The 14,117-nt window shown below is 48.4% G+C and overlaps 1 protein-coding gene across 2 annotated transcripts in view; it reads left to right on the forward strand.

Moving 5' to 3' along the window:
* Positions 1–14,117, forward strand: part of LOC125463910 (tricarboxylate transport protein, mitochondrial) — an 89,666-nt gene that overhangs the window by 25,699 nt on the left and 49,850 nt on the right. For both annotated transcript variants that reach the window (XM_059654934.1, XM_048555672.2), the window contains exon 2: positions 12,700–12,807. In XM_059654934.1, the coding sequence (XP_059510917.1) occupies positions 12,700–12,807 (108 nt within the window). The remainder of the gene's footprint in view (positions 1–12,699; positions 12,808–14,117) is intronic.

Raw genomic sequence — 14,117 nt, forward strand, 5'->3', positions numbered from 1 at the left:
ATATTGCTGTGGGTCTGGAGTCACATGTAGGCCAAACCAACCGAAGATGGCAGATTCATTCCCCTAAAAGACATTAGTTTGTCGAATGATCAGCAACAGCTTTCCTGGTCACCATTAGACTCCTAATTTTGCATTTTGTTTGAATTTAAATTCTACCGCCTGAACTCCAGAGCATTACCTGGGTCTCTAAATCAGCAGTCTAGCGATAATATTGCAAAGTCATTGCCATCACAAAGAGATTACGAGCTTGTTTAAATACACAGAATCACACAGGGTCAAAAGAGGCCATTTATCCCATCATGCTTGTGCCAACCCTATCAGGTATTTGACAACTTCCCCTTCAGCTGATGAGCTCTATGAAATTAACCCTCGACTCCCCTCCACTAGGAGTGTATTGTCAGCCGCAGTGCTGTTGGGAAGGAAGTTACAGGATTTTAACTCTGACATTTGAAAGGACGGTGATGTGGTTCCAAGCCTGGAATGGTTTGAAACTGAAACTGAAATATTATTTGGTGTGCGGCAATATAGGGAAAAGGTGGGAAATTGGCATTAGGGGTTGGAGCTGGTGCGGGCACGATGGGCCGAATGGACTGCTTCTGCATCCTAATAATTCTGTGGTTTTGTGAAACAGAGTCCAGCCATTTCAGGCAGCGTGCTGGCAATCATTTCTTGCACAAACAAAATCCCCTTTCTCTCTCTGTGTGCGCTGTTCCCATCTGCTCTGTCTGTGTCATACTGGGACCTGAGTCCCAGTGAATCCCATACCCAGGGTTGCGGGAAGGACTTGAAACGAAACAGTGTAGGGGTCGGTTCAGTTGCCTGGAAAATTTATGGAAAAAGTTAAAGGAGAGGAGAGCTCAGCAGAGAGTAATAAGGTTTCCAGAGCAAGTCATAGAGCTGTACAGCACAGCAATGAACCCTTCCATCCAGCTTGTTCATGCTGACTGTGTATCTTATATAAACCTAGTCCCATTTGTCAGCGTTAGGCCCGTGCCCCTCTAAACCCTCCCTATTCATGTACCGATCCAGCCTTTTAAATGTTGTAATGCTACCAGCCCCCACCACTTCCTCTGGCAGCTCATTCCATACACGCACCACCCTCTGCGTGAAAAAGTTGACCCTTTGGTCCCTTTTAAATCTTTCCCCTTTGACCTTTAAACCTATGCTGTAATAGGACAGACGGTGTGGAAAGGGTCAGGAATCTAACTTCAGGCACAGCAGATAAGGGGACACCTATGAGAAGGAGACAGGACTGTACTTAAATGCACGCAGTACATCAAACGAGGTACATGAGCTTGCAGCACAGATTGAAATTGGCAGGTCCGATGCAGTAGCAATCGCAGGCATGGCTGCATGGGAGTCAGGGCTGAGAACTAAATATCCGGTGATACACGTCCCGTGGATTGGATCAAGTGGATCAGTCACCCAGACCAGATAGACTACCCCAGAGCGCGTAAACCAATGATTTCCCAGCCACCATCAGTTCTGAGGAAGGGTCACCGGACCCGAAACATTAGCTCTGTTTTTCCATTCTCGGAAGCTGCCAGACCTGCTGAGCTTTTCCAGCAACTTCTGTTTTTTTTTCTAAGGAAAGATGTGCTGGCTTTAGAGAGGGTGCAGAGGAGTTTGTGGAAGAATGGCCGCAGGGATGGAGGGCTTGTCATACGAGGAGTGGTTGAGGACTCTAGCTCTGTACTCAAGAGTTTCGAAGGATGAGGCGATTATCCGAATGAAACTTGTGAGAATACTGAGAGGCCGAGAAACAGTGGATATGGAGAAGATGTTTCGAGTGGTAGGGGAGACATTGATCCGAGGGCATAGCCTCAGAGTGAAGGGACGACGCTTAAGAGCTGAATTGAGGAGGTATTTCTTCAGCCAGAGGGTGGCTGAATCTGTGAAACTCACTGTCGCACCATGTTGTGGAGGCCACGTTGTTTGAGTGTCTTTGAGACAAAGATAGACAGATCCTTGATTAGTAAGGGGATCAAGGGTAATGGGGAGAAGGCAGAAGAATGGGGTTGAGAAACGTACCAGGCATGACGAAATGGTGGAGCAGTTTCAGCGGGCCAAATGGCCTACTTGTATCTTACGGCCTTACAGTTCTTTTCACAATCACCTCATATTGCAACTTTCTGGCGTTTATAACTGGGGGATTGCCCCCTGAGTCAGACTTGCCAATCTCATGAAGGAGACTAATGATGACACAAAGAAGGATCGCATTCATCTAGCACAATTCCCATCCTCTGAACATGCGAAAGATTACAGCCGGTGAAGAGTGGGGATCGTTGGAATGGAAGAAGTATGGCTCCTAATCCATTCACAGCAAGCTGCCACAGACATCATGATCACAACCAGATAACCTGCTCTATGAATGACATTTGCTAAGACGGCAATAGTGGCCAAAGCACCAGAGAGCACTCTGCTGTTTGTTTAAATATCTCTCATCGCTGGCCCTCCGACAGTGCAGGACCCCCTCGGCGCTGGCCCTCCGACGGTGCAGGACCCCCTCGGCGCTGGCCCTCCGACGGTGCAGGACCCCCTCGGCGCTGGCCCTCCGACGGTGCAGGACCCCCTCGGCGCTGGCCCTCCGACGGTGCAGGACCCCCTCGGCGCTGGCCCTCCGACGGTGCAGGACCCCCTCGGCGCTGGCCCTCCGACGGTGCAGGACCCCCTCGGCGCTGGCCCTCCGACGGTGCAGGACCCCCTCGGCGCTGGCCCTCCGACGGTGCAGGACCCCCTCGGCGCTGGCCCTCCGACGGTGCAGGACCCCCTCGGCGCTGGCCCTCCGACGGCGCAGGAACCCCTCGGCGCTGGCCCTCCGGTGCAGGACCCCCTCGGCGCTGGCCCTCCGACGGTGCAGGACCCCCTCGGCGCTGGCCCTCCGGTGCAGGACCCCCTCGATACTACTCTGAAACATTTTGTGCTGAAGTGTGAAGGGTAGGGTTTTGACTTGGGCGGCGACGGTGTTTGTGACTGAACTGAGGTTGGCAGGGTAGCGTAACAATAGGCTAAAGTTCCCACAATTCCACCAATTATAGAGCCTCCATACGATTAAAGGGCCTGGCCCTGGGACTCTGTGACCCAATCCCTGACCTAACTGGTTGGACAGATACAGGAGAGCGAGGGCACTGTGTACAGCCGCTTCCAACTTGGCGACAGCTTGTGAATACCAATGCCTTGCTCAACAAAGGTCCCCTTGATGAGAGTGACTGCAATTAGCTGATGGAGCTCCTCTGTTTGTCCTTGTTTCCATATATTCACCATTGTACATCTTAAACCAGTAACTGTGACGGGTGTAATATATATAATTAAAACAGTTTTCATCCATATATCACACCAACTGAATGTCACTGTCACTGCTCGTGAAATAACCTGATACGTTGGCAAAGGCTGACACCGAAATCACGTCATTTAGCCAGTGATGAGAATATAGGAAATCGAGGGCCCTTCTGGTGCTGTGGTAATGCCCCTACCTCTGAGCCAGGAGACCTGGGTTCAAGTCCTGCCTCCAACCAGAGGTGTGTCGTATCTGCTCTGACCAGGTTGGTTCAGAGATTAACCTGTTCTGTTATCTAATTAACCGGCCTCTGTTCTCTGAACCCATCAAAAGAAATATCCACAAGAAGCAGGAGCAGGAGTAGGCCATTCAGCCCCTCAAACCTGCTCTGCCAGCCATCCAGAGTATGGTTGACCATATTTTGCGTCTGACCCCACTAACCCTGGGGCCCATGGTTAATCTGACTCTCTCAGCCTCTGACATACTCAGTGACCTGTCTCCCACTGCTGTCTGTGCCAGAGAATTCCAAACACAGAGGACTTTCTGAGGGAAGAAATCTTCATCTCCTTCTTAAATAAAGAGAAGGTTTTAAACTGAAACTGTCTCTCCTAATTGTGGACACCCCCATGAGAGGATGTAGCCGCCCTGTCGAGCCCCTTCAGAATCTTTGTGCTCCAGTAAACTCCCACTGAGTGTAGGCCCCACTTCCTCAATCCTTCTGCTGTCAATAACCCTCACCTCTCCACACCTACACATACAAGACTGACAAAGTCCTGCAGAGTGTTGACTGAAGAAATTTGTTGTTCAGTTGTGTGTACAAGGTGCACCGTTTGTGTTAAGAGCCTGAATAAACATGTTTACAGGAACATTTTGCAGGCACCAACTCTGTCAGTAAATATTATGAACAGGAGATGTAGGGCACTGTGCAGATCAACTGCTGATCTGGGGCATAGGACAGAAAAGGCCATTTGGCCAATCACGTGTGTGTCAGCCTATTTATACCAGTCCCACTTGCTAGCACTTGGCCTATAGGGTTGAATGTTATGACTCTTCAAGCGCTCGTCCACATATGTTTTAATGTTGAAAGATTTCCTGCCTCAGCTACCCTCCCAGACAGTGCATACCGGCTCCCCGTCACCCTCTAGGTAGAGGAGGCCTTTTTGTCTAAGTTGTTCGCTGCATTATTATTCCCCACAACGGGCGTAATAATAGTCACGGATATGGCCGTCACTTGCTGAAGCAGCATTTATTGCCCATTCCCAATGCCCCGGAGGGCAGAGTCAACCACATTGCTGTGGGTCTGGAGTCACATGTAGGCCAGACCGAGTAAGGAAGGCAGTTTCCTTCCCGAAAGGAGCTTTTCCACAACAATGGTTATCATTGGGCTCTTAATTCCAGAGAATTATTGGATTCAGATTCCACTATCTGCTGTGGTGGGATTGGATCCAGCATCCTCGATTAGTAATCCAGTGATAATCCCACTCCCCTGACCGTGACCCTTCAACTAAGGAGGACAGCTCCTTCCTGTCTATGTCCCTCAGAATCTTCCCTCACCTCCAGTCTCTCTCCACCCAAAACTAATTTGTACCTGTCTGAATATGCTTTGTAGTGGCCTAGTCCCACAAATGGGATGAGATTTTAGCTTATTCAAGATCGTTTGCACAGATACAAAATCCAGCTCATTGAGATCTGGTGGCTAATTCTTCCCAAATCCCTTGGTTCCCACACGTCACGTCGTTGCCCTGTGTTGGAAGGTATGCCCGTGTCAGTGTTCCCATACCTTCTTGGAATTGTAAACCAGGTGCTATGTTGGTCAGCAAGTCGACTATGGTAGGTGTCACAGTTCAGCTGAATCATGCTCACACCTGAGAGCTACCAGATGGATAGGTGGTTCCTCAGGTTTGGGACGAAGAGAGACTTCTGTCTCCCACATCAAGAATTACTTTAGTTTTGACACTATTTTGAATTCAGTTTCGAGGAGATCAGTCAGTCTCTGTATGACTGAGTGTCTGGAGAACCAGAGAAAAGGATTGGGAAACGGGGATATTAAGATCAGGAGACCATGGAGCCAGTTTGAACCTAAGAAAGAAGATCTTTTTATTCATTCACAGGATGAGGACATCGCTGGCCAGGCTGCATTTATTGCCCATTCCTAAACAGTAGTTAAGACTCAACCACATTGCTGTGGGCCAGAGTCATTTGTAGGCCACACCAGATAATGACAAGCCGATTTCCTTCTCTAAAAGATATTAGTGAACGGGATGGGTGTTTCTGATAATCGGCATTGATATCACGGTCATCATTAGACTCTTAATTCCAGATTATTACTGAATTCAAATTTCACCAACATCTGTGGTGGGATTCAAACTGGGTCCCCAGAACATTCTCTGGGTCTCTGCATTAACAGTCCACCAGTCAGATCACTAGGCCCGTGAGTGAATGTATGAGCGTTCTGGATGTAGCTGTGGAGAAAGTTGGCTCAGTGCCGAGAGTTGCGATGGGAGAAGCTGCCAATGTGGAAATGGAAATGAATGTGGGTGGAGTCACTGACAGAAGTGCCACGTGACAGGAAAGCATTGCAGGAACTGAAGCGTTTATTTAATAGTTGAGAGATCGGCCTTTCCACATTGTGATTAAACTTGGACAATGTCAAGGAGAGAGAAACATCAGCATGGCATTAATGAGACACAGAGACCAAGGTGGAGTGAGAAGAAAGATCAACATTAGGAAGCAGCACAGCAGCGGGCCAGACAGTGAAAATTGTGGGAACGTCAAAGAAATTAGGCTAGAAGAGATTGAAATGGCACGGTCACCAGTTGGAGGGAGATAGGGTCATTCAGCACAGAAACAGACATTTTGGTCCAACTCGCCCCTGCTGACCAGGTTTCCGAAACGGAGCCAGACCCCATGTGCCTACATTTCACCCAAATTCCTTCTAAACCTTTCTAAACCCATGCACTCATCCGAATGTCTTTTAAATATTGTCATTGTTCCAGCCTCCATGACTGTATGATTCCTGCCTGTTACCCATTCCCCTGGTCACTGTTACTATCCCAGTGTGGGTAGGTGTATTGAAAGGTCACAGATCCGTGTTAGCCTTGTCTTTATTATAGATCAGGTGAGAGGGATAGTGCAGTGCTCCTATTGGATATAATTTCTGAACAGAGTAACTCCTGTGTAATGAATGATGGATTAGAAAACTAACCTGAAATTGACAGACAGCACTAGAATGGATTACACATTCAACCTGATGAGCTCTGCTGTCGGTTACACAGCACGGGGTGACTGATTAACAAACATTTCTAATAGATCACCCCAGTGTTTGTCACCAGGCAAACAGTCACAGTCATTACAATGTGGTAGGGAGCCCTGTGTGTTTATTGGCCAGTGTCTAAGAGGTGTATCCCTGGCAGCCAATAACTTTCCATAGGTTTGTGCTGACTCATGCATCTTGATGATCCTGCTGTCTCTGAGCTTGTCAGTGGGTGTGCAGTCTATTTAAAGCAGAAAGGAGGGTGAATAAATTAACTTGCATAGCTGTTATTGTCCTGTGTCTGTGTGTGTACGTGCGCGTGTGTGTTGGTCTGTGTGTCAGTCAGTCAGTTGATGGATGACATTGTCTGTCAATACACATGCCTTTGAGAGTCTGTGAACTGGCTAAGGGAGGAATAAAATTCAAGAACGTCAAAGAAACTTGTTTATTTTGCATTTTCCTGCATTGGGACATGTGTTTAATGTTCTCTGAGTTTTAAACTCCTGATTCGGCACTCCCCTGTGCCTGTTTTCCACCCACTGAGCAATGTGTGTGCTGTGAAGAGTTGCCCGAGTATTTTGACAAATGTAGCGTCTTGGAACGTGCTATATGAATGAAAGTTTTTCTTTGAGTAACTGCTGCTGATTTAGCGAGCTCAAAATTAAAATAATTTCCCTGGGGTGTGGGCAGCAACGATTTGAGAAAGAAGTTTCTGCGGCATTTGTAACTCCAAAGTCCCTGTGTTGCTCAATTTCGATTTGAACCTGTCGAGCTGTTATTGATTGTGAAATTGTTCACTCTGTTATCCCTGCTATCCTGTGAGACTGGGATGGGGCTATAGAGTGGTTTATTGCAGACCCTTGGGTATTTGGGTCTCGTCGTATAATGGAAGGAGACGGTAAGATATGGGGCTCGGTTTCTTATATTCTTCTGAGCTCAAGACTCTCCCCAGGCCTTCAGGGGAAATTCTAGGCGGTCCCAGCGGAGGGGGGCAGTGTTCCGCCCCTGTTGAGGGAGGGGTTGGGGGTATCACCCCTGTCGGAGTTTGCTGACCCTGTCGGAAATGATGACCTTTCAGATGCAATGTTAATCTAAGACTCCCCCTCCCACGCTCTGAGATGGCCCTTAAAGAAAGGCAAGGCGCTCTCCCTGTGTTTTCGAATCTTTATCCCTCCAGAAACAAAATGAAATCACCAGAACTAGCCATGATTGCATTGCTGTTTGTGGGAGCTTGCTGTGTACAAATTGGCTGCTGCACTTGTTTTATCTTTATTCATTCACGGGATGAGGATGTCTCTGGCCAGGCAACATTAACTGCCCTCTGGGCACTAAAGAGTCAACCACATTGCTGTGGGTCTGGAGTCACATGTAGGCCAGACCAGGTAAGGATGGCAATCGATAATGGATTCATGGTCATTGTTAGACCCTTAATTCCAGTTTCTTTTAAACTGAATTCAGTTTCCGCCATCTTCAATGGTTGGATTCGAACCCAGGTTCCCGGAACATTACTTGAATTTCTGGATTAACAGTCCAGCGATAATACCACTAGGCCATCATCTTCCCTCTACGTCACAAGTGTGACTGTACCTCGAATAGCACTTCATGGTCTTTGAACTGCTTTGAGATGTCCTTGGGTCATGAAGGTTGCTATACAAATGCAACTCTTTCCACGTTAGAGTTGCTAATTCTGATTGGATGTATTTCTGGGAGTTAGTAACATGCATCTAATGGCCCACCTTACTCCCTGCAGTATTTTGAAGACTAACAGAATTTTGCAACAAAAACACAATATTTTTAAGCACCTTATGATCTTCCTACTGTGTTGCTTGTGGTACTAAGAACATAAGAACTGGGAGCAGGAGTAGGCCAACGGCCCCTTGAGCCTGCCTCGCTATTTAATAAGATCGTGGCTGATCTTTTTGAGACTCAGCTCCACTTACCGCTCACTCACCATAACCCTTAATTCCTTTACTGTTCAAAACTTTATCTATCCTTGCCTTAAACACATTCAGCGAGGTAGCTTCAACCGCTTCACTGGACAGCGAATCTCACAGACTCACGACCCTTTGGGTGAAGAAGTTCCTCTTGACCACAGTCCTACATCTGCTTCCCTTTATTTTGAGGCGATGCTCTCTAGTCCTAGTTTCACCTGCTAGTGGAAACAACCTCCCTGCCTCCATCTTATCTATTCCCTTCATAATCTTATATGTTTCTATAAGATCTCCCCTCATTCTTCTGAATTCGAATGAGTATAATCCCAGTCTGCTCAGTCTGTCCTCATAATCCAACCCTCTTATTTGCCGTCTGGGTATTAAATGTTTATCATCTGTAAATAATAAATGCTGGACTCACCAGCATTGCTCACATCCTGTGTGTGATTCAAAAAAAATGTATTTGATTTATTGTAGTCACATGTACCAAAGTACAGTGAAAAGCTTTGTTTGTGAGCAGCGCAGACAGATCATGGTAAGCAAGCATGGACAGATCATAGAGATAGTGAGAACTGCAGATGCTGGAGCCTGAGATAGCACAGTGTGGAGCTGGAGGAACACAGCAGGCCAGGAATGCTGACATTTTGGGTTGGGACCCTTTGATTTCTGAAGAAGGGTCCGGACCCAAAACGTCAACTCACCTGCTCCTCTGATGCTGCCTGGCCTGCTGTGTTCCTCCAGCCCCACACTGTGTTCCCTCTGATGCTGCCTGGCCTGCTGTGTTCCCGCTGATGCTGCCTGGCCTGCTGTGTTCCTCCAGCTCCACACTGTGTTCCCTCTGATGCTGCCTGGCCTGCTGTGTTCCTCCAGCCCCACACTGTGTTCCCTCTGATGCTGCCTGGCCTGCTGTGTTCCCGCTGATGCTGCCTGGCCTGCTGTGTTCCTCCAGCTCCACACTGTGTTCCCTCTGATGCTGCCTGGCCTGCTGTGTTCCTCCAGCCCCACACTGTGTTCCCTCTGATGCTGCCTGGCCTGCTGTGTTCCCGCTGATGCTGCCTGGCCTGCTGTGTTCCTCCAGCTCCACACTGTGTTCCCTCTGATGCTGCCTGGCCTGCTGTGTTCCTCCAGCTCCACACTGTGTTCCCGCTGATGCTGCCTGGCCTGCTGTGTTCCTCCAGCCCCACACTGTGTTCCCTCTGATGCTGCCTGGCCTGCTGTGTTCCCGCTGATGCTGCCTGGCCTGCTGTGTTCCTCCAGCTCCACACTGTGTTCCCTCTGATGCTGCCTGGCCTGCTGTGTTCCTCCAGCTCCACACTGTGTTCCCTCTGATGCTGCCTGGCCTGCTGTGTTCCTCCAGCCCCACACTGTGTTCCCTCTGATGCTGCCTGGCCTGCTGTGTTCTTCCAGATCATGAGGTGCTTAGACAGAGCAAGGCATTACAAGGCTACACTGCACAGGAGGTGCGCAATGCACGATTAACGTCACAAGATCAACATTTTTTCAAGTTAGAGAGTCCATTCAGCAGTCTAATAACAGCAGGGAAGAAGCTGCTCTAGAACAGGTTGGTGCATCTGTTCAAGCTTCTGTATCTTCTGCCTGATGCAGGAGGTTGGGAGGGACCTTTGCTGGTGTTGGCCATCTTTCTGCAGCAATGAGAACTGTAAATGGAGACTATGGGCAGAAAGTTCGCTTCTGTGACGGTCTGGGCTGTGCACACAACTTCCCGTTATGACTCTCACAACTTCCTGTAGTTTCTTGCGGTTTTGGGCAGAGCAGTTGCCGCACCAGGCCATTATGCACCACGACACGTGAGAACTGCCGCTATGAGGCTGGTACCTCATCCGTGTGAGCAAATTGATAGCATTTCACATCTGTAACAAAAGCAGCCACATTTCAAAGGGGCTGCATTGGCTGTAAAGTGATGTTGTGCTTTCCTGAGGTTGGGAACAGCACTATATTAATGTCCTGGGGATGGGAGAGGTGATATATTAACGCCCCGGGGATGGGAGAGGCGATATATTACTGTCCCGGGGATGGGAGAGGTGAGATAGTAACATCCCGGGGATGGGAGAGGCGAGATAGTAACATCCCGGGGATGGGAGAGGTGAGATAGTAACGTCCTGGGGATGGGAGAGGCGAGATAGTAACGTCCCGGGGATGGGAGAGGCGAGATAGTAACATCCCGGGGATGGGAGAGGCGAGATAGTAACATCCCGGGGATGGGAGAGGCGAGATAGTAACGTCCCGGGGATGGGAGAGGCGAGATAGTAACGTCCCGGGGATGGGAGAGGCGAGATAGTAACGTCCCGGGGATGGGAGAGGCGAGATAGTAACGTCCCGGGGATGGGAGAGGTGATGTGTTACCATCCCGGGGATGGGAGAGGTGATATACTAATGCCCCGGGGATGGGAGAGGTGATATATTACCGTCCCGGGGATGGGAGAGGTGATATATTAATGCCCCGGGGATGGGAGAGGTGAATATTACTGTCCTGGGGATGGGAGGGGTGATATATTAATGCCCTGGGGAAGGGAGAGGTGATATATTAATGCCCCGGGGATGGGAAAGGTGATATATTACCGTCCCGGGGATGGGAGAGATGAATATTAATGCCCCGGGGATGGGAGAGGCGCTATGTTATATAAAGTGTACTCATTTTGCACTGCCCTGAGAGAAATGGTGACCAGTTTGTGAAGCCTATTCCAAGGATATAAATCACTGGCACTTTTCCAAAGGTGACGAGATCACAGTAATTTTCACTTGGTTATTATCTAGAATTAATTTATGCTGCAAAGTTGGGTTTGTTGGTGAAAATGATTGTGCTGACAGAGTGTGATGGTCGCTTTAGGAGCTAGTCCTCTGTGCTTGGAAGTTTTTACATGCAGGTATACACAGAGTGCCCGAATGGAAACATTTTATATAGAACAGCCACGGAGGATTTCTCTTCCCCCAAAACAACACGCTTGATTGATACAGAAAGCCAACTGAATTTAAATCTGAGGTAACAAGGTGGAGAGCTGGATGAACGCAGCAGGCCAAGCAGCATCAGAGGAGCAGGAAAGCTGACGTTTCGGGCCTAGACCTCTCTTCAGAAATTCTTCTTCATTTTCTGAACAAGGGTCTAGACCTGAAACGTCAGCTTTCCTGCTCCTCTGATGCTGCTTGGCCTGCTGCGTTCATCCAGCTCTCCACCTTGTTACCTCAGATTCTCCAGCACCGGCTGTCATCTGGTGTTGACAACTTGTGTTTTTTTTTAAATTCAATCATGGGATCAGGATGTCACTGACCAGGCAACATTTATTGCCTGTCCCTAATTGCCCAGAGGGCAGTTCAGAGTCAACCACATTGTTGTGGGCCTGGAGTCACATGTAGGCCAGACCAGGTAAGGATAGCAGTTTCCTTCCCTGAGGGATATAGTGACCCAGTCGGGGTTTTCCAACAATCGACAATGGATTCATGGTCATCATTAGATTCTTAATCCCAGATTTTTGTTTTAATTGGATTCAAATTCCACCATCTGCCGTGGTGGGAATTCGAACCCAGGTCTCTGGATTAACAGACCAGCGATAATACCCACGAGGCCATTGCCTCCCATCCTATTATAAGGATTTGATTATGTCATTACGGGTATGTAAGACGAGGGCATTTGGAATATCGGGGAGAGCTAACTGCCATCTGAAAGAGAGAGTCATCAGCCACCTGCCAGTGTCAGCACCATTCAGCTCTGAGAAAGCCCATCTAATTAATCAAAGGTACCACAGTATTTTAGCTCAAAGTCCTCACAAGAGAAAGGCATACATAAAGAGGCCAGAGACGACAACGTATTCCAGAAGACAGTGTGCGCGGACTTGGAGAGATTAAGTTATAATTTATTGCTTCTTATTAATTGGGTTGATATTCGTGGGACTTCTCATTATTTAAGCAGCATTCCAGTAGAATTTAGACCAATTAGGGAGTAGTTAGTAGTCTAAAGTTTGTTACTAATTTTGTTAATTTGTCCATTCTTGGGTTAAATAAATAAATTGTTTCTTGTTACTTGCAAAGTGGAGATCAGGGATTTTCTTTCTCTGAACTTTTACACATTACCAAGGGAAAGGTGAGCTTCTCTGGGTGTTTCAGGGCTGATTATTAAGAGGGGACCTCTAATCCCTTCATAGCAGATTGGGTCTTATGTTTTAACTATCAGAGCGGGCCATTCCCCCTCCCTAATAGTTGTGGTGATTTTTTCCTTTGTGCAGGTGGGATTGCGGGAGGCATTGAAATCTGCATCACCTTCCCGACTGAATATGTGAAGACTCAGTTGCAACTGGATGAGAAAGCGAACCCTCCGAGGTATAAGGGAATCGGTAAGGACTCTGTGCTGAATTAAGGGCCTGTCTGTTGTTTGCTGGTTTTTAATCCACGCCAGGGACACTGTGATGGGCCGAACAGCCCCCTTCCCCCTGTAGTTATGCAAGTTCCAGTAACTGTTGGATTGATGCGTAAGCACTCTTGTCAATATAAACAGATTGAGTTTTACATCATTTATCGCCCAGTTTGAACAGTCTCCGGGCCTTTTATAAACTAAATGAATAAAGTATATTTTTTTGGAAAAGAGATGTGCACAGACAAGATTGGGCTTGTCGGTGATGCTGCTGTGGCCAAATAGCCGTTATAATCCGATGTTGAACTTTGAGTTAACAGCCACTGGCAATCCATTAATACAAAGAAGTTCATGAGACCCGGTCTGTCAGAGAGAGGACACAGCAGGGGGGTGGAATATGACAAAGAAATTCTTCTATCTGTTTCAGTAAATACCTCCTCACTCCCCCCCCTCCCCCTCGCACCTTTCCCCTCCTCCTCACTCCCCACCCCCTCCCCCTCGCTGCCCGTCCTCCTCCTCACCTCCCCCTACTTGCTTCCCCACCTTGTTCCTCTCCTCCTTCCCAACACTCCCATCTCCCCCTCACTCCCCTCCTCCACCTCCTTGCTTCCCCCCCTCCCCATCACTCCCCCTTCTCGCCCCCTCCTTTCTCACGCCGCCCCCCCCCAACCTTTCTCTTGCCCCCCCCCCCCCCCCCCCCCCCCCCCCGGAAGGTGACCTGGTCACAAAATGTAACAAATGGATGAACAGATGCCTCTCCAAACCCTCCCTCCTGAATTTGAGGGATTGGTACTGCGGTGTGGTACTGAGGGAGGGCTGCACTGTCAGTGGTGCCATCTTTCAAATGAGGCCAATCAGCCCGCTGAGGTGGGTGGGATAGATCCCATGGCCCAGCTCCCTACGATAACGAGAATCTCTCACATCCTTAGGGCAGGTTACATGGTCATTTATCACAGCTGTCTGCACAGATTCTGCATTTACAAACACAAGGATGGTTTTTAATTCGCTCATGGTCTTTATTGCCACTGACTATGTCAGCATCCATCTGGCATGAATGGGCGATAAATAATCAAAAGAAGGTGCATTTAAATAGCGTCCTTTACCACCTTGGGCACTTGATAGCGAATTAAGCCTGTCTGGTTTACTAATATCCTTTAGGGAAGGAAATCCATTATCCTTATCACTTGTCCAGGGAGAGGCAGTGGTCCAGTGTTATTATTACTAGACTATTAATCCTGAGAACCGGGTAATGTCTGGGGACCTGGATTCGAATCCCATCTTTGATAGTGGAAC

The sequence above is a fragment of the Stegostoma tigrinum genome, chromosome 26, assembly GCF_030684315.1.
Source record: "Stegostoma tigrinum isolate sSteTig4 chromosome 26, sSteTig4.hap1, whole genome shotgun sequence".
NCBI lineage: Eukaryota > Metazoa > Chordata > Chondrichthyes > Orectolobiformes > Stegostomatidae > Stegostoma > Stegostoma tigrinum.